The 20,061-nt window shown below is 47.7% G+C and overlaps 7 protein-coding genes across 7 annotated transcripts; 4 read left to right on the top strand and 3 right to left on the bottom strand.

Annotated features, from left to right (window-relative positions):
* Nucleotides 1-324: 324 nt before the first annotated feature.
* On the bottom strand, nt 325-2,001 carry rec12 (Meiotic recombination protein; the record flags this gene model as incomplete). Its single annotated transcript, XM_031151875.1, has 6 exons — nt 325-774; nt 838-909; nt 971-1,138; nt 1,198-1,306; nt 1,467-1,533; nt 1,602-2,001. The coding sequence occupies 6 exons, from the start codon at nt 1,999-2,001 to the stop codon at nt 325-327; spliced, it is 1,266 nt and encodes a 421-aa protein (XP_031002774.1).
* Nucleotides 2,002-2,260: 259 nt separating this feature from the next.
* ERG7 (Lanosterol synthase) lies at nt 2,261-4,614 on the top strand (the record flags this gene model as incomplete). Its single annotated transcript, XM_031151874.1, has 3 exons — nt 2,261-2,521; nt 2,568-4,277; nt 4,324-4,614. 3 exons carry the CDS (start codon nt 2,261-2,263, stop codon nt 4,612-4,614), a joined length of 2,262 nt encoding a protein of 753 aa, XP_031002775.1.
* A 361-nt stretch (nt 4,615-4,975) lies between these two features.
* Nucleotides 4,976-6,330, top strand: SGT1 (the record flags this gene model as incomplete). The annotated part of the gene is made up of 2 exons (XM_031151873.1): nt 4,976-5,680; nt 5,737-6,330. 2 exons carry the CDS (start codon nt 4,976-4,978, stop codon nt 6,328-6,330), a joined length of 1,299 nt encoding a protein of 432 aa, XP_031002776.1.
* Nucleotides 6,331-7,397: 1,067 nt separating this feature from the next.
* Nucleotides 7,398-8,612, bottom strand: LHYA1_G006939 (Cytoplasmic 60S subunit biogenesis factor; the record flags this gene model as incomplete). The annotated part of the gene is made up of 2 exons (XM_031151872.1): nt 7,398-8,442; nt 8,494-8,612. 2 exons carry the CDS (start codon nt 8,610-8,612, stop codon nt 7,398-7,400), a joined length of 1,164 nt encoding a protein of 387 aa, XP_031002786.1.
* Nucleotides 8,613-9,313: 701 nt separating this feature from the next.
* On the top strand, nt 9,314-10,178 carry andL (Anditomin synthesis protein L; the record flags this gene model as incomplete). Its single annotated transcript, XM_031151871.1, has 4 exons — nt 9,314-9,453; nt 9,577-9,783; nt 9,836-9,986; nt 10,083-10,178. The coding sequence occupies 4 exons, from the start codon at nt 9,314-9,316 to the stop codon at nt 10,176-10,178; spliced, it is 594 nt and encodes a 197-aa protein (XP_031002785.1).
* Nucleotides 10,179-11,619: 1,441 nt separating this feature from the next.
* Nucleotides 11,620-14,479, top strand: LHYA1_G006937 (uncharacterized protein; the record flags this gene model as incomplete). Its single annotated transcript, XM_031151870.1, has 2 exons — nt 11,620-12,074; nt 12,145-14,479. 2 exons carry the CDS (start codon nt 11,620-11,622, stop codon nt 14,477-14,479), a joined length of 2,790 nt encoding a protein of 929 aa, XP_031002792.1.
* Nucleotides 14,480-16,304: 1,825 nt separating this feature from the next.
* On the bottom strand, nt 16,305-18,793 carry katG (Catalase-peroxidase; the record flags this gene model as incomplete). Its single annotated transcript, XM_031151869.1, has 3 exons — nt 16,305-17,779; nt 17,913-18,440; nt 18,511-18,793. The coding sequence occupies 3 exons, from the start codon at nt 18,791-18,793 to the stop codon at nt 16,305-16,307; spliced, it is 2,286 nt and encodes a 761-aa protein (XP_031002791.1).
* Between the last annotated feature and the right edge of the window lie 1,268 nt (nt 18,794-20,061).

The following is a 20,061-nucleotide window of genomic DNA, read 5'->3' as shown; positions in this document are numbered from 1 at the left end:
TGTTGAAGGAGGGGGGTGGGATTGGGGGCGGGGGAGATGATTGGGGTTAAGAGGGAGGGGTGAGGATGGGATGGAAGTCATGGGATGTTTTGGGACGTGTGCGGTGGATGGAATGATGTTCATGGCTATGAACAAATTAATTAAGCGCCATGCTTGTAAGATGAAAGTGGGACAGAGTACCTAGTGGCAGTGGCAATGGCCGTGGCAGTGGCCGAGGTACTGGTAATGGAGTGCGAGAGGAGGATCGCAGTAGAAAGTAGATAATAAAGCTAGGTAAGGTAGCTGTACAGAAGCATAATATCGTATGGTATAGCAAATCTCCACTCACTCAATCCTTACAGCATCGACCAACTTGCCATCAAGCCACTTCCCCAGCGCCTCCGCATTCCCCAATACCTGAATTTCAGCCTTGACATTCAACATCAGCATAACCCTCAATTCCCTCTTCCATTCCACATCCACATACCCACCACCTTTCTCCAGCATCTTAGCCGCGATCCTCCTATCCCTCTCGGTCAACTTTAACAATCCAACTGCCTCAACCTCTTCATAGCCCCCCATGAAATCACTGCTTCGCACTCCGAGCCATTGGACGGAGGAGACTGCTAGAGTAGCGGATTCGTGAGCGAGTGCGATGGAGCCGTGCTTGTAAGTTGACATGATGCCGATTCCGTCGGGGTCGTGGTCGACGAGACATAGGATGGGGAGTTCGGGAAAGGACGTGTAGAGCAGGCGGAGGAATTGGCGGGTTTGGACGTCGGGGTAGCCTTTTGCCTTGGATACATACGGGTTAGGAGAGTGCAATAGGACAATTGAAAGTAGATACAGTCGACTCACCGTGATCAGTATCCCCTTTCCTGCTAGTGAGTCTTTCCAGTACTGGTTTGATGCAAGTGTGCGGAACGTGGCCTGGTATGGTTAACGGTTTATAATAATTAATAACAAGAGATAAGACAATACAAGGCCGTACTTCTTTCTCGATCACCAAGATCCATCGAACTTCATCAAGATTGATATCCGCGATCTCTTTTACATTCGGAATCAAGACACCCTCGGGCTCAGAAGAGTAGTCAACGACAGATGTGTCCTTCCTAGTGATGGCGAAAGAACCAACCACAAGACCCTTCGCAGCTGCAACCTGAAAGAGAGTGTGAAAATACTATCGCGGACGTAGAAAAATGGCGAATATAGACGTACCACGTTGAGAGCATCTCGAGTAACTCCCAAGGTGTACGCAATATCGTCGACATATCGGTCGACAACAGCTTGTTTGATGAAAAGCTCCGAGTCCCGATAGTACATGTCTCTGTCCGAGTATCAGCAGGACTGTAAGACGGTCGGCGATGCTGCATATCTGATGAGAGGAAGAAATATGGAATTCAAAATCGAAAACAAATTGAAAATGGTGGCAAACGCGGTAGAGGAAAGAACAAGAAGACAGACAAGACAGAAGATAGAGATAAAACCTTTTCGTAGTCACGATGCCAGTAACAAGAGCCTCATGAGAAAGTTCAAGAATCCGGAGTAAAGCAGCTATACCCAATAAATTAGACATCCGTCCAGCTCCAGTAGGTAGGTCATCGGTATCGGTCCAAACCCACTGAATTTCCACACTTCCCGAGGCGACTTGCTGGGAAAAGTGAAGGTCCTAGTGTCAGGCTTTGCCTTCTTTCTAGTCGACGGCGCACTCTCATCATTGCCATCACCATCAGATGTTGCCTCTGTCTTACTCGTCCTCGTCTTCAATTGAATCACAAGCTCGCTCTTCTCGCCCAGAAGGCAATCCGTCATAGCCTCAAAGATGGCTTCAATTTTGGAGATGACGGCGCCGGGTGAGTTCCGAGTAGTTGGACTGGGTCCAGAGGCGGTGGGAGATTTGCCATTGGGCCTGGAAATTGCTGTTTGGGGTGTAAGTGAGCTGTTTGGTAAGTTTGAGAGCAAAGTCTGGGGGAGAGGCGGTTGAGGGTCTGCTAAGTATCCGGAATGGAGATCAAAGTCCATAGCGAGTCATGTGAATAAGCTGTGAAGCATTTCCTGGATCAAACCTCACTTATTCGCAATTTGGTCGAATCTTGTAGAGTTGTTGTTCAAACGTCAGAATCCAAGGTCAGTCTACCTCCTACCTAGTCAGGGCATCTCCGCCTCGGCTCCTCCCGCAAGATCCCTGTCATACCAAGCCAAGCCAACATCTGAGCTTCACTTCACTGAATTCAGCCCCTGCATTTGCTGCCATCGACAGTTCCTACAATCGTACAAGATAATGGAGAAACCCAAAGAAGCTTCAGTCAGCTCTGGCAATAGCTATGAGAATGGCAAGACTGGAGAAAAGAGGTCAATCGACTCGGAAGTCAACGACACTTCGGCTTCAAAAAGACCCAAGCTCCAAGAGCGTACGGATTACACTCGATGGCGCATGTTGGATGAGGCTGGTAGGCACACATGGCACTACCTCGAAGATAAAGAAGACGTTGAAGAATGGCCTCAATCCCTCGCAGACAAATATTTCCTAGGCCTGCCCATGGTATGTTCTCCTTTCAATGATATACATCTCTACTAACTCCTCACAGGATCTCCCCGATCTCCCAACTGCGAAGACACCCCTCGATTCCGTAAAGAATGGCCTCGAATTCTTCCAACACCTCCAACTTCCACCTGGAAACTGGGGCTGCGAATATGGAGGACCAATGTTCCTCATCCCCGGCCTCATTGTAACCTGGTCCGTCACAGAGACACCGATTCCCTCCCATGTCGCTACAGAAATGAAGAATTACCTATTTGCGCGCGCCAATCCCGACGATGGTGGCTGGGGACTACACATTGAAGGAGAGAGTACCGTCTTCGGAACATCCATGAACTATACAGCCCTGCGTCTCCTCGGCGTGAGCGAAGAGGAACCCAGAATGATCAAGGCTAGGGGCACTTTACACAAGATGGGCGGCGCGACGAAAGCTCCTCATTGGGCGAAATTCTGGCTCAGCGTTCTTGGGGTCTGTCAATGGGATATCGTGAACCCTGTACCGCCAGAATTCTGGCTCTTGCCTGATTGGGTCCCCTTTCATCCGTGGAGATGGTGGATTCATATGCGCATGGTATTTTTACCTATGAGTTTTATATGGTCGAAGCGCTGGAGTGGCAAGATCACACCGCTGATTTTACAACTGCGCCAAGAGTTGTTTACGGAGTCGTATGATAAGATCAATTGGGATGCAAATCGAAATACTATTCATGAGAAGGATGATTACCATCCGAAAAGTTGGCTGTTGAAGACGGGGTTCTGGGTTATCTCGAATGTTTACCCGTACTTTAGAGTGGAGTCTTTGAAACAGAAAGCGGAGGACTGGGTATTCAAATTGATTCAGATGGAGGATAAGAATACGGATTTTTCTAATCTTGGACCTGTCAATGGCCCGATGAACTTCCTCGCCTGTTACATTCAGGAAGGTCCAAAGGCTTATTCTGTACAACGACATCGAGAACGAATGGCGGATTTCTTATGGGTCAAAGAAGAAGGCATGTTAATGAACGGCACCAATGGAGTTCAATGCTGGGACACAGCGTTCTTGATTCAGTCAGTGATGGATGCTGATATGGCGGAGGATCCAAAATGGAAGCCGATGTTAACCAAAGCTTTGGAGTTCCTTGATGATCAGCAAATTCGAGAGAACGTTGACGATCAAGCCATCTGTTACAGACAGCAGCGAAAGGGGGCCTGGGGTTTTAGCAACAAGGACCAAGGTTATGCAGTCAGTGATTGTATTTCGGAAGCACTTAAGGCGGTACTTGTTTTACAGAGGACTCCTGGATACCCAACCCTTCTCGAAGACCAGAGAATCTTCGATGCCATCGATACCCTGCTCACATATCAGAACAAATCCGGCGGATGCGCATCCTACGAACCAACACGAGGCTCCGATAAATTGGAAATACTGAATGCTGCTGAGGTCTTCGGTCGGATCATGATCGAATATGATTACCCAGAGTGTACAACAGCAGTCGTCACAGCACTTTCTCTCTTCACCAAATATTATCCAGAATACAGAGCTGCAGATATCAAATCTTTCAAGGAACGAGCAATTCGCTACATCCGACGCGCACAATATCCTGATGGCAGCTGGTACGGAAGTTGGGGAATCTGCTTCACCTATGCTGGAATGTTTGCCCTCGAGAGTCTTGCTAGTATTGGCGAGACGTATGAGAATAGCGAGCATGTCCGCAAAGGTTGCGAGTTCCTCATCTCCAAGCAACGAGATGACGGAGGATGGTCAGAGAGCTATCGCGTAAGTCTAACATAATTTCTACCTTGTAACAACTAACAGAGAATAGTCCTGTGAACGAGGAATATACACCGAACATCCAAGCGGGTCCCAAGTCGTCATGACAGCTTGGTCCTGCATTGCCCTACTCGAAGCCCATTATCCGGATCGTGTTCCGATTGAAAAAGCACTAAAGCTCATTATGAGTAGGCAGCAGCCTAATGGTGAGTGGTTGCAGGAGGCGATTGAGGGGGTTTTCAATAAGAGTTGCATGATTTCGTACCCAAATTACAAGTTCATATTCCCGATGAAGGCGTTGGGTATGTTTGCGAAACGATATGGGGATATTGCGCTTCCGTAATATGTGAAGGGCGAGAAGGGGTAGTAATAAGATGCTGAAAAAGGGACATTCTCGAAATATGTTCATAATATCAAGGAAAATTACAAATGCCGTTTCGTATTAAACGTTACCCAATTCACATAAAAATGACTTCGATCCACTCTCCTAGCCTAAGGTACCAAGGTAGCTGAAACCCCTCCCCTCACATGGGTTTGTAGCTCCAAAGGCGGTGAGTGGCAGAATTCAAGACGAGGCTGAGCCTTTCTCGCATCAACTTGCTACTTCTCTTCCTTTCGACAAACAAAAGCATTCAACATACAAATACTTTCTCGCCACCCCAACACCTCTACACATCACACAACACTGAAGCATCCCACCTACCATGACCACCGCAGCGAACAATGGCCAAAAGGCTCTTGATTCCAAGGACTACCCCGCCGCAATTGCCCATTACACCCGCGCCATCAACTCCACCGTATCTAGCCCCATCTCTCCCCTCTGGCTAATACAGCGTTCCACTGCCTACCAACGCACCGGTGCCTATGCCCGAGCCCTCAAAGATGCCGAGCACGCACATCAATCGGCCACCGCTCGCGGTCGTAAGGAACTCATCGCAACCGCGCACTTCCGCCGCGCAGTTGCATACTATGGCTTGGGCGAGTATGGAAATGCACGCATGTGCTTGATCTGGACGCGCCAGTTCAATGAGAACGAACGCGGGTTAGGCATGTGGCAGGCCAAAGTTACGGCGGATTGGGAGAGGGCGGGCGGGGAGGCGGCGGAGTGTAATAAGGTTACTGCTGTGGAGAAGCCAGTGTACACGGAGAGTGAAGATATTGATGGGATTAAACAGCAGACTGGGAAGGAAGAGAACAAGTCTAAAGGGAGCGGAAAGGGAAAGGAGGCGGTTAGGGAGGAGTCCGGTGCTGCTGTGGCGAAGCCTGTTGCTGCTGCAGTGAAGCCGGCGACTACAGCGTATGATAATATTCGTGTCGAGTGGTATCAGACTGGTACGAGTGTCACGATTGAGATTCTCTGCAAGGGGATTCCGAAGGAACGTACTACGGTAAAGTTTGAGGAGGGTCAGGTACGCATTTGAACTTCTGTTCTCTCTCAGTTCTGGGCTAACGATGGTTAAACCAGCTCCTAGTCAAGTTCCCAGTCGAAGCATCAAACTGCGATTATGAATACAACGCCACCCCACTCCACCAAAAGATCGACGCTGAAAAGAGCACCTTCAGAATCACGCCCCATAAGCTGGAGATTACTCTTGTAAAGCAGGACCAAGGCCGCAAATGGTCCGAGATATATCCCGCTCCTGAAGACACCCAACCCGAAGAACCCCTCGTCTGGACCAAAGCACAGTTAAAAGAGTTGGCCCTTAAGGCAGAAGAAAACTCCGCTGCCAACCCCCTCACTCCCGCTGAAGAAGAGGCCCTCCGCGCCCACTATGGCGTCAAACCCGGTGAGCCCCTTCCCCGTCCACGACACCCCTTTCATCCCGGCGTGGACTGGGACAAAGTCGTCACAAAATCAGAGGATGATGATGAGGACCTCGATCCAATGCAGAGTTTCTTCCAGAAGATCTACAAGAACGCGACCCCCGATTCGCAACGTGCAATGTTGAAGAGTTACCAGGAGAGTAATGGCACGTCGCTTAATACGGTTTGGGATGATGTGAAGGATGCGCCGGTCGAGACGCACCCGCCGAACGGAATGGTGGCTAAGAAGTGGTAGTGAGTTGGGTTAAGTGGAATTGGGCGTGTAGATAGAGATAGCAGCGAGGTGCAAGTGGAACTGGAGTTTATGTTGGCGTTGTAGGAAAACCATTGCTGGTGGGGAGTTGATCATTCTTGCATTGCGGATCATTTGAGCGTATTCCCATAAACATGTATCTTTTAGTCCCCTTTGCTTTGCAGACTGGCAATACCTAGATATTATGATTCCCCATTGCACAAAATGTCTAGGGAATCGACTCGATCCAGTCCAGTCCATCACCGACACATAAACCACTGATTTCCTCTGCAGGTCGTGATGGTGTGTTTGATTAATGTATGGAGTAGAAAGGGTAAGCTGTCGTTTGTATGTATGTATGTATGTATTTATTTATATTGGTTTCTTAAGTGGCGGGATGTCGGGGGATTGATTGATCAAATCAATCGGGTTGCGTTTTTGAAATGAAAAAGGGGGACGGACGGTCAGAAATCTTTTGCTCCGGCACCCCGTACTTCTGCGTTATGCTACGACTAAACCTCTAGAATTCCTGGTCTTGCGACTCTCGTCGCGTTTACTTTCGATATTTTGCCGAGGATTTACTACAGTACTATGAGACTTGTTACCTTGGAATTTCACAGATCAGAAGAAGAGGGTAAGCTACTGTTTTACTTTAGTACTGTACGATACATTCTGGAACCCCTTTGTTGCTCGCTTAATTGTTTCGGGTGCTAGCTAGAGTTTCGGCCGATCAAGCCTTGAACTGGTGCTGAGCAACTGCCCCTGAATCCGTATTCGCAGGATTAGTTCCTTTGTTGTATCTAAGAGCTTACTCAATATATAGCCATTCTAAATGCATTGTATTGCCCCTTTCGGCAACTTCAAAACCTGGTGATAGCACTCAGTCTGCCTGCTTCAAGACACTCTATAGGCCACCTTTTCCCTGCAGAAACGTGGTGTTACTATTCTCACAGTATCGAAGGTCTTTTTGACAACTGCCGATGGTCTTCGGACCGTATCCACCATTTCATTCGCTCTGCGCTTCTCATCCATTGGTTCGACCCGGAGCGTCGGCCTGTGGTAACAGTTAATTAGCCGAGCCTTTTTTCTAAGCCACCCTGCTTTTTGCCGATGGAGCGCACCTTGAATCGTTTCTGCTTATTTCCGCCTCTCTCCAGTATGTGTTGATACGCATTCCTTGCTGTTGTTTCCATTTTTAACATTTTGTGCTCAACCGCCATCAAAGCTCGTTGTTGGAGCTCTGGCACCCCAATCAAGCTGGTGGAAGTGCCAGCTCTCAAGGCCAAGCTCCGATCTCTTGAACTGGGGCCTGGTTCAATTCCAGGTTCAGCTTCAGCTGAGGGTAGCAATTGCTGCAATGAGGAGCTCGCGGATGCCGAACGATTGATGTGATGCTGACGAAACTGGCGAGTGTTCGAGCGATGCCCAAGAATCTTCCCCGATGGCAAACGAAGCTCGTCTTCGTCAGGAACCAAAGTCACTTCTGGCTCGCGCTCCTCGCCATTTTCATCATCATCGCCACAAAAATCGTAGAACTGCTTCAAATCATGCTCATCGTCATCGAAATCTACTTTGCAATGGCCTTTCGCACGCATGTGATCTTGAACTGCGAATTTGGAGGTTTTCGAACTCCCGCAAAATAGACACTCGTGAAACACTGATATGACAACTGAAAGGTAGCCGAGGAGCGACTCCAGGTCGATGAGGTATTCGATATCGGGGATGAAGAAGCTGTGTGCCTGAGACATATGCATCATATTGGAATCCAAGGCCACGGACTTAACGTTGCAAAACAAACACTCCATTGGGTTGAGACTTTCTTCTTCCGCCTCTTGATTGTTCAACGAGAGGTCATTCAGTAGAGGGAGCTCGTCAGACACAACCGGCGCTATTGAATTAAATGCAGCGGATTTCTCAATATGGTTTCGGGATTTCAGATGCGCCTGCCACGTTTTCCGGTTTGTGTAGTGTTTCTCGCAAGCAACACACGACTGCTCAAACGATGGAGATGCCTCCGTGTCATCGTTCTTGGCATCTAAAGTTTGTACTTGTCGTTCAAATACAATTGCTGAAATAGGAGGCAGTGAGGCGATATGGCGTTTGAGGTTGTAGACGCTATTTGTATCAACAATTCTGATTACATTGTTCTCCGCAAATGATACCTACTGCCAACCCTCTCGCATGTGTGCTCTTTTCGTCTCTTTGTTGTCGAAGCTCGCAAGGCACGTGGTGCAAGTATGCTCAGCTCCCGTGACACCCGTGCTAGTTGCCGATGTCCCGTCCATGTTTAATACGATAGAACTCTGGATGAGGGATGTGAAAGTTGCTCCAGTAGAACTATGCTCCTGCGGTATGAATGGAAAGAGATTGGGTTGGCCTGTTATGTTCGAGATGGGTGAAGCGAATTTGAGAAGGGAACAAAGGAAAGAAAGGAATACTTGTACTTGTATTTGGAAGTTTTCCTCCTCCTTACTATTGCTACCCGTACCTTCCTCATTCGCTCGAGCGTTGAGTCGAAAACAGAAAATGATGCTCCTCGACTCATCGCAGGTCGTGACTCACCCTCACAAATGAGGCCGCTAAACAAATACTTCGAAGTAATTGAGCTGCACTGCACTCCGCCACAACGGATGTTGATTCCATAGGTAGGTAGCTATCGCATCCACAGAGGTACTGTATAACAATTCACCAGATCGTTCCTGGGAACTGACCCACACGATTGTTGGTCACATTGCACTGCATTGATATCATTATTATTGGGTGCACACAATTTGCGAAGTGACAAGAAATCCCGAGCCCGAAGCTTAAAACACCACACTCCACGCCAATCAGTCACGTGCACTTACCCCTATCTATTCTCCTTCAGGATTCACAGCAACTTGACTTGAAACATCTACAGATTCCTCCAAAATTGCAACTCCACAGGTCTCACGACTCAAACGATCGAAGGGCATCAAGGAAAGGACGAGAAGATAATCACAGCACCATGCCTATCCGCTTGGAAGACAGTCAAGAACTCCTGTCCCATGGCGGAGAAGTCGTCGTTAGCGGCGCTAGGATGATGTGGGAAGGATTTGCGGATTTTGCGCTGCAAGACAATGTGATAGAGGTTGCCGTGGGCTTAATGTAAGCTATCCCATATATTCCCCCTCCTTGTTTGCTCTTTATCCCCTCTTTCCCTAATATGCGACATCTCGCTTCAGTTTCTCCCACTTGCAGCCCCTTTTGTAACATCATCCCGTGACATAGCATCGCAGCTGCCTTCACAACGGTCGTGACTTCCTTCGTCTCAGAGATTCTCCTCCCGCCACTATCGCTTCTCCCGTTTGTGCATCGGAACCTGGATGAGAAATTCGCGGTCCTGAGGAGGGGCCCGATGTACAATCAGACTGATGGCCATGGCTACAACACGCTTGACCAAGCAACGAGTGACGGAGCTGTAGTAATGGCATACGGGTAAAGTTACACTATCACGACTTCACCGGAATTGACTAATTGTTCAATACAGAGCTTTCGTCAACAAACTCATCAACTTCCTCGGCGTCGGCTTGGCTTTGTATCTCGTCGCGGCCCTGTACGACTTGTCCGGGACGAAAAGTGATCCGATCATTAAGCACATGGTCAAGTGCAAGTATTGTCGCAAGAAGATTAGCTCAAGGGTATGGCCGTTTTCATTCATGCTTTCCCAATACCTCTGCGGTTTCGGCGTTGTTTAGTCTTGGTCGTTGGGATTGATGTGCTAACCATGCGTATAGGCGCAACGTTGCATTAATTGTACCAGTTGGCAAGATGGACGAGAGGATAAGCCACACGAGCGGCCAGGTCCCCACCCTCTGATTGGCGATCATTGAGACTGGAGTAGAGTCGAGCCCCATTACTCGTCATTGTCGTTTTGCATAAGTGCTTAGTGATGCTGCGCATTTAGAGGTTGCATTGTTTTTCAAGATACCAGATGTCCGACCTTTCGAGGTTTTTTTCTTCGCTGCACTTGCTGTGTTTTCCCCCGTGTTTATATATCGAGTTGATATACCTTGTGTAATTCTTAAAGCATTGCTGCATAAATACCATTGCTAGAGGTAGAAGATATTATAGATAGCTTTATAGAATCTGAAATCAATATCGCGGCTGCACGCGTAGAAAGAGAAAAGGTTGAAATTCGAAATGCAATTTATTCTTATGTGACAACAGATAGCACTCCAACGCTAAAGTCCCCCTTCAGTAACGACGGACGAATCACCGACTACAAACATATTCCAACATCCCAGACAATCCTCATCCAGTGGAATATTAGACTAGGCGAAGGAATACGAACCAAAGTTGAAAATATTTTTAGAAGCACTCAAAGAGAGAGAGAACTCAATGATCAGTACAGGGCAACTGAGAGGACGAGCGACTATCAGTGCGAATGCAGGAGAGCTGAGAGACAGGGGATTTTTTGGTAGCCTATGCCGCACGGAAGTGCTGGGCCTTCGATGTGGTTTTCTGGCTGATTATAAACCCAAATCCTAGGTTCTTCGCAAAACCCGGGTAGGAAGAGGCGCTGAAGCTGCTCTCTCAAGAAGAGAGATGGTATGGAAGAGTTTGTACAAAGAAACTTGAAGGAGATGGAAGAACATACGTTAGTTGATTGGGAGGACACGTTGGAGAGCTAATGTTGCCACGTAAAGCCGAATCGGCAGCTTACCCCTTAAAATCCAAGCGAGTTCACCCCTTCTAAAACATGCGCCAGTCACTAGTATGAGGCCTTTTATGGGCCACTCCCAACGACCACCACCTCCTCCAACGGAGCTATCTAGTCTATCCGTGTTGCCAGTACGCAGACAGTAAGCTGTAATAAAGTGTCGAAAAATCCTAAAACTTGATTTTCTTTAGTTCTTGGCTGGTATAATATACTTCTGTCGACATAACATTCAAGCTACTTTGTCAAACGAAGAACATAATACCTAGTAGTACAGATAACAAAGTTTAAGAGTCTTGTTATGTGAAATTGTATTATCAGTTTCAATTATGTTTTGGATTTTACCAGGAATGACTCTTCATAGCGACCTATGGCGGTTCGCCTTTTTGCTTCGACCCTACCAAACCCTGCAGCTCTTGATCTCAGCCTCTTCTACTTGTGATACCTCAACGCCGCGAGAATACCCAAATCAGGTAGCCATCACCCACTGCCGTCCCTTTGCTCTTCTGGTTGTCTCAAAACAAACCCACCCATGAGCTTGTCGCAATCAACCTACAGTCTAAGCTTTTACTTTTCGTCTCATCGATACTTAATCTCTGTAAACCTTACTTGCAATGGTGCTCGAGGCTTTGACAGCCTTGTCGTTAGCTGCCACGATTGTTCAGTTCGTCGACTTTAGCAGCAAACTCCTTGCCAAGGGGCACGAAATCTATGTTTCGGTAGACGGCGCATCAATAGAAAACAATGATCTAGAAGCGGCTACGAAGAACCTACGCGATTTGAGCGGGAGACTTAATGTGTCTGCAGTGTCGCGACGAGGCGACACAGTAGAGGCAACCTCAGAACCCGAGGTCGAATTGATCCAATTGACCACGAAATGCTCAGCGGTAGCCAGGGAGTTGCTGACACTCCTCGATCACTTGAAAGTACAGCCGGGTTCCAATCGAAAATGGAAGACGTTTCAGCAGGCTCTCAAGAGCTCTCTCAAGCAAAGCCAAGTAGATGAAATCAAATCACGTTTGCAGGCTATACGCCAGGAACTTAGTCTCAGTGTGTTGGTCTCTCTAAGGTAAGTTTGTTCCTAAAGGTTTTATGTTTACACAATTATTCCAAACATTATCCGCTAACGTTCCTAACAGAGAAAGCATCGACCTACAGGCTATTAGATCCAACGCCGGGTTTTTGAGCTTAGAAAGCAGCACAAGAGCGCTAGCAGACCAATTGATACGAGAGCAGCAAAAAGCCCTGTCTGATCATACGAATTTCTTGAGACACGATCAAGATAAAGCGACCCGAATCGTTGAAGCTCAACATCACCAGACTAGGAAGGAGATCATAGCAATTATTCACAATGAATGGGCGGGAGTACCATCTAGACGGATAGGAGGAATCAGTGGAGACGATGGCGATGACGAAAACCCCACGAAGCGCCAATTGGTCTCTAATCTCATTTTGGAGAGTCTCCGATTCCAAACCATGGATGATAGATGCGAGGAAATTGAATCAGCACATAAGAGAACTTTCGGGTGGATTTTTGAGGGCACAAGCCAAGAAAGGATGTGGGCCAACTTTCCGAAATGGCTTTCGACTGGAACAGGGATATACTGGATGAACGGAAAGGCAGCTTCTGGAAAGTCGACCCTTATGAAATATGTTTCCAGTGACACTCGAACAAAAGACCTTCTCAGGCATTGGGCTGGAGAACAGCGACTTATCCAAGCAGCCCATTACTTTTGGAACAGCGGAACGGCTGAGCAACGCTCACATGCCGGCCTACTTCGTGCGCTCTTATTCAAAGCACTGCGGCAGTGTGAGTCCCTGCTACCCGATATTTTCCCAGAGATTTGGATTGATAAGATGAGCAAACCGCTGTTCATAATCGAAGATATGGAGCGCATATCCTGGACATTACCAAGGCTTTCTGAAGCTTTCGATCGTTTAGTGTGCACCCAGAGTAATGGACTAAAATTCTGCTTATTTGTTGACGGGCTTGATGAATATGAGGGCGATTATTTTGACGTCATTAAAACTTTCACAAAGATATCGCAATCATCGAGCGTGAAAGTTTGCCTTTCGAGTCGACCACTTTTCGATTTTGTGGCCGCCTTTCAGAGTTGCCAGAGCCTACGTCTTCAAGACCTTACTTTTTCTGATATCGAGTCCTATATTAATGATGAGCTTGGGACCAATACGCACATGCAAATCCTTCGAGAACAAAAGCCTCAGGAGGCAGAGATGCTCGTCTTCGAGATTGTGAACAAAGCCGACGGCGTCTTTCTCTGGGTGAAACTGGTTGTTCTGTCAATGCTTCGTGGATTGAGGCAATCAGATGGAATACACGATCTTCAACTGAGACTGAGACTCTTACCGCCATCACTCGAGGACTTATTTAGCCATATACTTCGCCGTCTGGAGCCGGTTTATCTTGAGCAATCTTCGAGAATCTTCCAGATATTCGCTGAAGCTCAAAACAGTGATAGGTCATTGACAAGTCTTGAGCTTTCATTTGCTGAAGAGCTAGATTTCCGCGCCGTTATTAGGGAGCCGACCCGTCAACTTTGGATGGAAGAGCTCCTCGAGCGCGAGGCTCAAATTGAAACTTGGCTTCGAACGAGATGTGGAGGTTTGATTGAAACGTGTAGTGGTGTGAACGCTTATGGAAGTTTCACCGATGCGAGGTTATCGTACCTACATCGGACCGTCCGTGACTTCCTAGAACTTCCGGAAATTTGGAGAATTGTGCTGAGGCCAACTTCTGGCAAAAGATTTGCTCCAAGAGTCGCCTTGGTGCAAGCTCAAATGCTCTACATCAAACGGGTGCTGCCTTTTCCGACGGATTTGATAGATCGGATTTCCGATCTTCAACATGTTGGAAAACGTGCTATAGCCTTCGCACAGAATGAAGAAACGGCTACGATAGAGCCACAGGTAATGATGTTGGACGAGCTTGATCGAGTGTGCAACAATCACGTTGAAGACTTCTCAGAGCTTCCATGCAATTGGACTACGTCATCTAATAGAATGAGCTCTGGTAAAGATGCTCACGTGCACCAGAACTCCTTTCTTACTTTAGCTATCAAAACCGGACTCTATGTTTACGTCGAGGAGAAGCTCAAGCTGAAACCCTGGCTGGTCAAGAGGGCTGGCCGGCCTTTGTTGCAATACGCCGTTTCTTCTGAGAATGACCTATGCATGCGCGACTTGAGAGTCAATACTGGCATGGTTGAGCTACTCCTACGCTGTGGAGCTCGAGTCGATGAGGTATATCAAAGAACCACAGCATGGGATCTTGTTCTAGAGTCCCTTTGGCTCCTTCTCTGCAACAGAGAACCGGAGAGTACTGTGGCGATGTGGCTTTCAGTTGTTAAGTTGTTTCTTGAGCATGGTGCAGACCCATCCCATGCATTGGGAATGACCCATCAAAGTTGGCATATTCTCTGGTCAATGCCCTCTGTGACACTCCTCATGAAGTAAAAGCACTACTGGTATCACCTGGAATATTGGCTGAACGAGCACAAAAAGTAAGTCGAACACAGCACACTTTTGCGCACTCGCGGAAAAAAGATTCAACCGATGTGACGAGAACGCCTATCAACCCTTTTCAACGAATACCGAAAACGGAGGAACTGACTTTACAATCACTTGAAGTGAAGGGTCAAGCGGTGCAAAATATAGCCAACTTTGATGGTTCCTCCAGGGCCAATGGAACCGAAAAAGGAGCCGATATCCTTGGAGACTCAGAAGACATTGCAGTAATTGAAGCAACGTCCGACTCTAAGAGTCGGTGGAAATCTCCAGGCTGTGAACTGATTAAAAAAACAACCGATTCTATTACTCAGTATCAACAGCAAGGTCTTGTGCAGAGCCAACGGCAAAAAATGTCTTTAGTACCTCAACATGGTATTGTCTCCACTATCGCCACGGATCAAACCGGTGGCTCGGGGTCTTCCAAGTTGGTATTCAGTCAACATATATCTACACAATTGCGAACACCTGTTCCTCCTAAAACGTCCGTCATCACGAAGACATGCTCCGACTTACAAGACTCCCGTGTTCTTGTACCTATACCAAGTCAACAGCTGCTTGAAATTGGTCAGTCATCTTCAGATCCATTCTGCCCTTCTGCTCAAGCTGCAGGATTTATACAATGTGGAGGGGATCAATCAAAACTCGAAGCTCGCAGCCTCAATTCATTGTCATTCAACCGAAATATTTCAAGTCAGACTTACGACAGTACCCAGAATGAGTATTCGCCATATTCAAGACCACTATCTCAACGTCCAAGTCACCATCCCCCCTACTACACTCAAAACGGTCGAGAATCATTGACTCCACGTCGACCTCTAACGCCCCATTCAAACCCATTGCCAGCACCTCAATTGGCCCAACCAATTCCAAGTCCCATTTCCCGTACTCGTCAACAAAACCTTGTAGTATATAAGGATAGCACCTATCCACACCTTCCAAATCTACACCAAGAGCCTTCATCCACCCGCGCCTATTCGCCGTTACAGTCCGTCAACAGAGAACTCCGCAACGAGTACGCCAGGGAACTTCATGACCTGGAATATCCGCGCCTGGAATATCCGTGCCTAGAACATCCGCACCAAGAATATCCACACATCACCATCTCCGACACATCCCAGTCTATAGCTACACTATTGTCTCCGCACTCCCAAAATGGCAACCCGCTATTCTTTTGAGCGAAACATATAAGTAAAATACCTACCACGCAGTTACAGCGTATCAGAACTCCTATGCCGTCCATAGGTAGAGGAGAGCAAGAAGGTTCCCACCGCCATAATCCCAGGAGTTTATCCTCAAATTTGCTTTCGTTTATTACCTAACCTGATTCTAATAGGCGTACGCCAGCTAGAATTCTAATATTTCAAGGATTAAGCAGGGGTGGGTAGAGCTTTCCAGGCCAGCTTAGCTATGAAGGGTCAAATCTATAAAATACTAAAAGTTATAGAAGTTGATAGCAAATTGAGTCAAGGTTGAGATGGCTATAGGAGGTCAGATGGATTCATTTACAATTGCGGCTAAGCAAAGAAAATCTCACGATCTATATTAGGCGTTTGGATATCAGACACCTTTCAGTCAGTTCTCTAGGTCATTTAGGAGTTCCAACCCTCGCATATATCCAGGTGTTAAGTTCACATTTATGGTGTACAAGGTTTTTGTTTCATAAAAGGATTGGATTGCTTTTTTGTTGAAGTCAAGCAACATAGTTTCGTGCAATTTCGTGCATTCTCATTCCATCATAGCAAGTCCATAAATCCACTTCACATTAAGAGGATCAAAGACGAGCTTTTCCCTGAGGCGAGGAGGAGGCTAAATCAAATCGATCAAGGCTCATGACCTTGTCCCAAGCAGCCACAAAGTCCTTCGCAAACTTCTCCTGTGCGTCCGCGCTGCCGTAAACTTCAGACAGAGCGCGCAACTCGGCGTGAGAGCCGAACACGAGATCGGCGCGGGTGGCGGTCCACTTCTTTTCACCAGTCTTGCGGTCGGTACCCTCGTAGGTTTCGTTGTCGGTTGTCTTCCATGCGGTATTTGGGTCTAATAGGTTAACGAAGAAGTCGTTGGTGAGCTTACCGGGACGCTTGGTGAGAATTCCATAGGAAGATCCATCGTAGTTGGCGTTAAGAGCACGCAGACCGCCGACCAGGACCGTCAATTCAGGAGCAGTAAGTGTAAGTAGGTGCGCACGGTCAACGAGGAATTGTTCGGCGCGAACGCGTGATGTCGACTTGCCATAGTTGCGGAATCCATCGGCATATGGCTCGAGATGCTTGAAAGACTCAGCATCGGTTTGCTCCTGTGTGGCATCCGTGCGGCCTGGTGCGAAAGGGACGGCAACACCCGAAGCCTTCTCCAAGGCGGCGGATCCTGCTAGGACGATGAGATCGGCCAGCGAAACCTTCTTTGAACCAGACTGGAACTTCTTCTGGACACCTTCCAGAGCGCTCAGCACTTCGCTCAGTTGCTTTGGGTTATTGACCTTCCAGTCTTTCTGGGGAGCAAGGCGGATGCGAGCACCATTGGCGCCTCCACGCTTATCACCCCCGCGGAAAGTAGAAGCTGACGCCCAGGCAGTAGAGATGAATTTAGTTGGTGCAACACCAGTTGCCAGGATCTCTTTCTTGAGAGCAGCAACATCGTTGTCATCGATCAGTGGGTGACTAGCAGCTGGAACAGGATCCTCCCAAATTAGTACCTCAGATGGGATTTCCGGACCGAGCCAGCGAGATCGTGGACCCATGTCACGATGCAACAGCTTGAACCAAGCACGGGTGAAAGCGTCCGCAAGCTTATCTGGGTTCTCGAGGAAGTTACGGGAGACCTTCTCGTAAGCTGGGTCGTAGCGCAGCGCAAGATCGCTCGTCAACATGGTCGGCAAGTGCTTCTTGTTAGGATCGAAGGCATCGGGGATGATGGCATCAGCACCCTTGGCCGTCCATTGATTTGCACCAGCAGGACTCTTGGTCAACTCCCATTCATACTTGTAGAGGTATTCGAGATACTTGTTGCTCCACTTCGTAGGTGTACTGGTCCAGATGACTTCCAGACCACTAGTAATAGTGTCGGGTCCTTTCCCAGACTTGAACTTGCTCTCCCAGCCGAGGCCCTGTTTCTCGAGGCCAGCCGCTTGAGGTTCCTTGCCTACATTTTCGGAAGGACCTGCACCGTGTGTCTTACCGAATGAGTGGCCGCCAGCAATCAACGCCACGGTTTCCTCGTCATTCATGGCCATGCGTCCAAAAGTGGTGCCTGAACGTGAGAAACTCATATTAGTATTGGGTATTGTATTGAGCTGGTATAGAATAGGAGCAACTGCAGAAGTGTTCTGAAAGGGGAAATAAATCTCATGTTGCAACTTGCAGTGGAATATTCGACCACTTACGGATATCTCTAGCTGAAGCAACAGGATCAGGCACTCCATCAGGACCCTCAGGGTTCACGTAAATCAGACCCATGTGGGCAGCTGCCAGCGGCTCTTCCAAATCGCGTGAATGGATGTCGCTGTGGTCTTTCTTGTGCTGGTCACCATCAACTACGCCAGATCCCTTCACACCTTCATTGCCCTCCGAATAACGAACGTCGTTACCCAGCCATGTTGTCTCGCCACCCCAATATACAGATTCTTCGGCTTCCCACTGATCGGCACGGCCGCCAGCAAATCCAAAGGTGGGGAGGCCCATAGACTCGATTGCAACATTGCCAGTGAGGAGTAAGAGATCAGCCCAGGAAATCTTGTTGCCGTACTTCTGCTTGATCGGCCATAGCAGGCGGCGAGCCTTGTCGAGAGATACGTTATCGGGCCAGCTATAGATATCAATAGTTAGTGATGATTCAATACAAGAAGTGTGTTTTCGTAGAAATGTTCTAGAGCTTCGGGCAAGCCATTGCCACCCCGGGAAAGTTGACTTGCCTGTTGAGAGGTGCGAATCTCTGTTGGCCACCTCCACCACCACCACGTCCATCACTAGTTCGGTAAGTACCAGCGCTGTGCCATGCCATTCGGATGAAAAGACCACCGTAGTGGCCAAAGTCAGCGGGCCACCACTCTTGTGAGTCGGTCATCAATGCCGTCAGGTCCTTCTTCAAGCCATTGTAGTCGAGGGTCTTGAAGGCAGCTGCATAGTCGAAATCCTTGTACGGGTTGGTAGCAGCTGTGTGCTGGCGGAGAATGTTGAGCTTCAACTCATCAGGCCACCAGTCATTGTTTCGGGTTCCTCCACCTCCAACGTTTGCCTTCTTAATAGGACATTCGCCAGTAGCCATGGTTCGTTGCTGTCGTCGAAGACGTGAGATTGGTACTTGGAAGGAAATATGGATGCTATAGTTGTGATTGTAGTTGTAGTTATACTTGCTGACTCTTGGAGAAAGAAATGGAAAAGGGCGTCGAAACATTTGTCTGCGAGGGGGTGGTGTTACTCGGAGAAGGGAAGGTTGTCGAACAGCTCTACCCCGCTCTCTCTAAATAGACCCCCCATCTATTATTAATCAAGCGCCCCACCAGCCTATGAAACAACGTCTAGACGTCTCAGGATTATAATTCTCGACTTTTGATTGGCTGCCCCACCTCCGCTGCAATGCAATGGAATGTGAGCGCACGGACGGAGTTAACCCGGGCTTCGGTGAATTATACGTAGATTGATATATGTACAGGGTAGTTCTGGTAGTTCGTAATTTTACCCTATTATCGCGTCTTATGTGACGATATGATATGACTATGACCAATATACTTTAGACATATTTCAACTGTCTTGACTTACACCCTTCCAAAACATTATTATCAGTCTTTTGATTTGAATGTGGTGTGCTGTGTATTTCCAAAGGGACAACTCCGGTATTAATTCGGATTATACCCAATTACTCTCCTGGGCTGCAAAGCCTCAACCTCCTCAGCCGGAACAATAATAATGTTTGGCAGAAGAACAAAAGGCCAACATCCGGGCTTTGATTCTATCTTGAGTCCATTCACGACAGTTAGTCCCCTTCCACGTGGGCTGAAAGGAAAATATCTCCGAAAATGGGCATCATATTCCCTAACTAAGAATAATAAGTCTATCTTAGGTTCCTCTATTAGCAACGAGTAAGATCTTAATGCTCAGGAACAAACGACCTCCGCACTGGGCCTGCCAGAAGACTCACCTAAGCTTCTTTTAAAATATAAAGTTTGATTTTGAAGAGCAAAAACCCCCATTGCGAATCAATGTCGGTACCAAAATTGAAAATGCTAGGTTCAATCGTTCAAGGGTTGACACTAACAACTCATAGATCCAGGCTCCACCCGTTTAACTTGACTTTGAAACGGTTCTGTTATAATATCCACCACACCAGCTTCCAGACTTCTTCCTCGCAAGACAAACAAGTTATTATTCCTGGAGGTTGTTGGACTTAGCTGCTTACATAGGCGTCTGTGGGATAAATCTCTTCATCACGCTACTCTGTCCTACTCTGAATACACACAAAATATATGCCCATCACGTCTATACTAGCTGTGACCATTATTATCGTCCTCTCTGTGACCAGCATTGTCCAACCGA

This window comes from Lachnellula hyalina, assembly GCF_007821495.1.
Source record: "Lachnellula hyalina strain CBS 185.66 chromosome Unknown contig00151, whole genome shotgun sequence".
Classification (NCBI taxonomy): Eukaryota; Fungi; Ascomycota; class Leotiomycetes; order Helotiales; family Lachnaceae; genus Lachnellula; species Lachnellula hyalina.
Note: the sequence above shows the minus strand (reverse complement) of the source record. Positions and strands in the feature narration are given on the sequence as shown.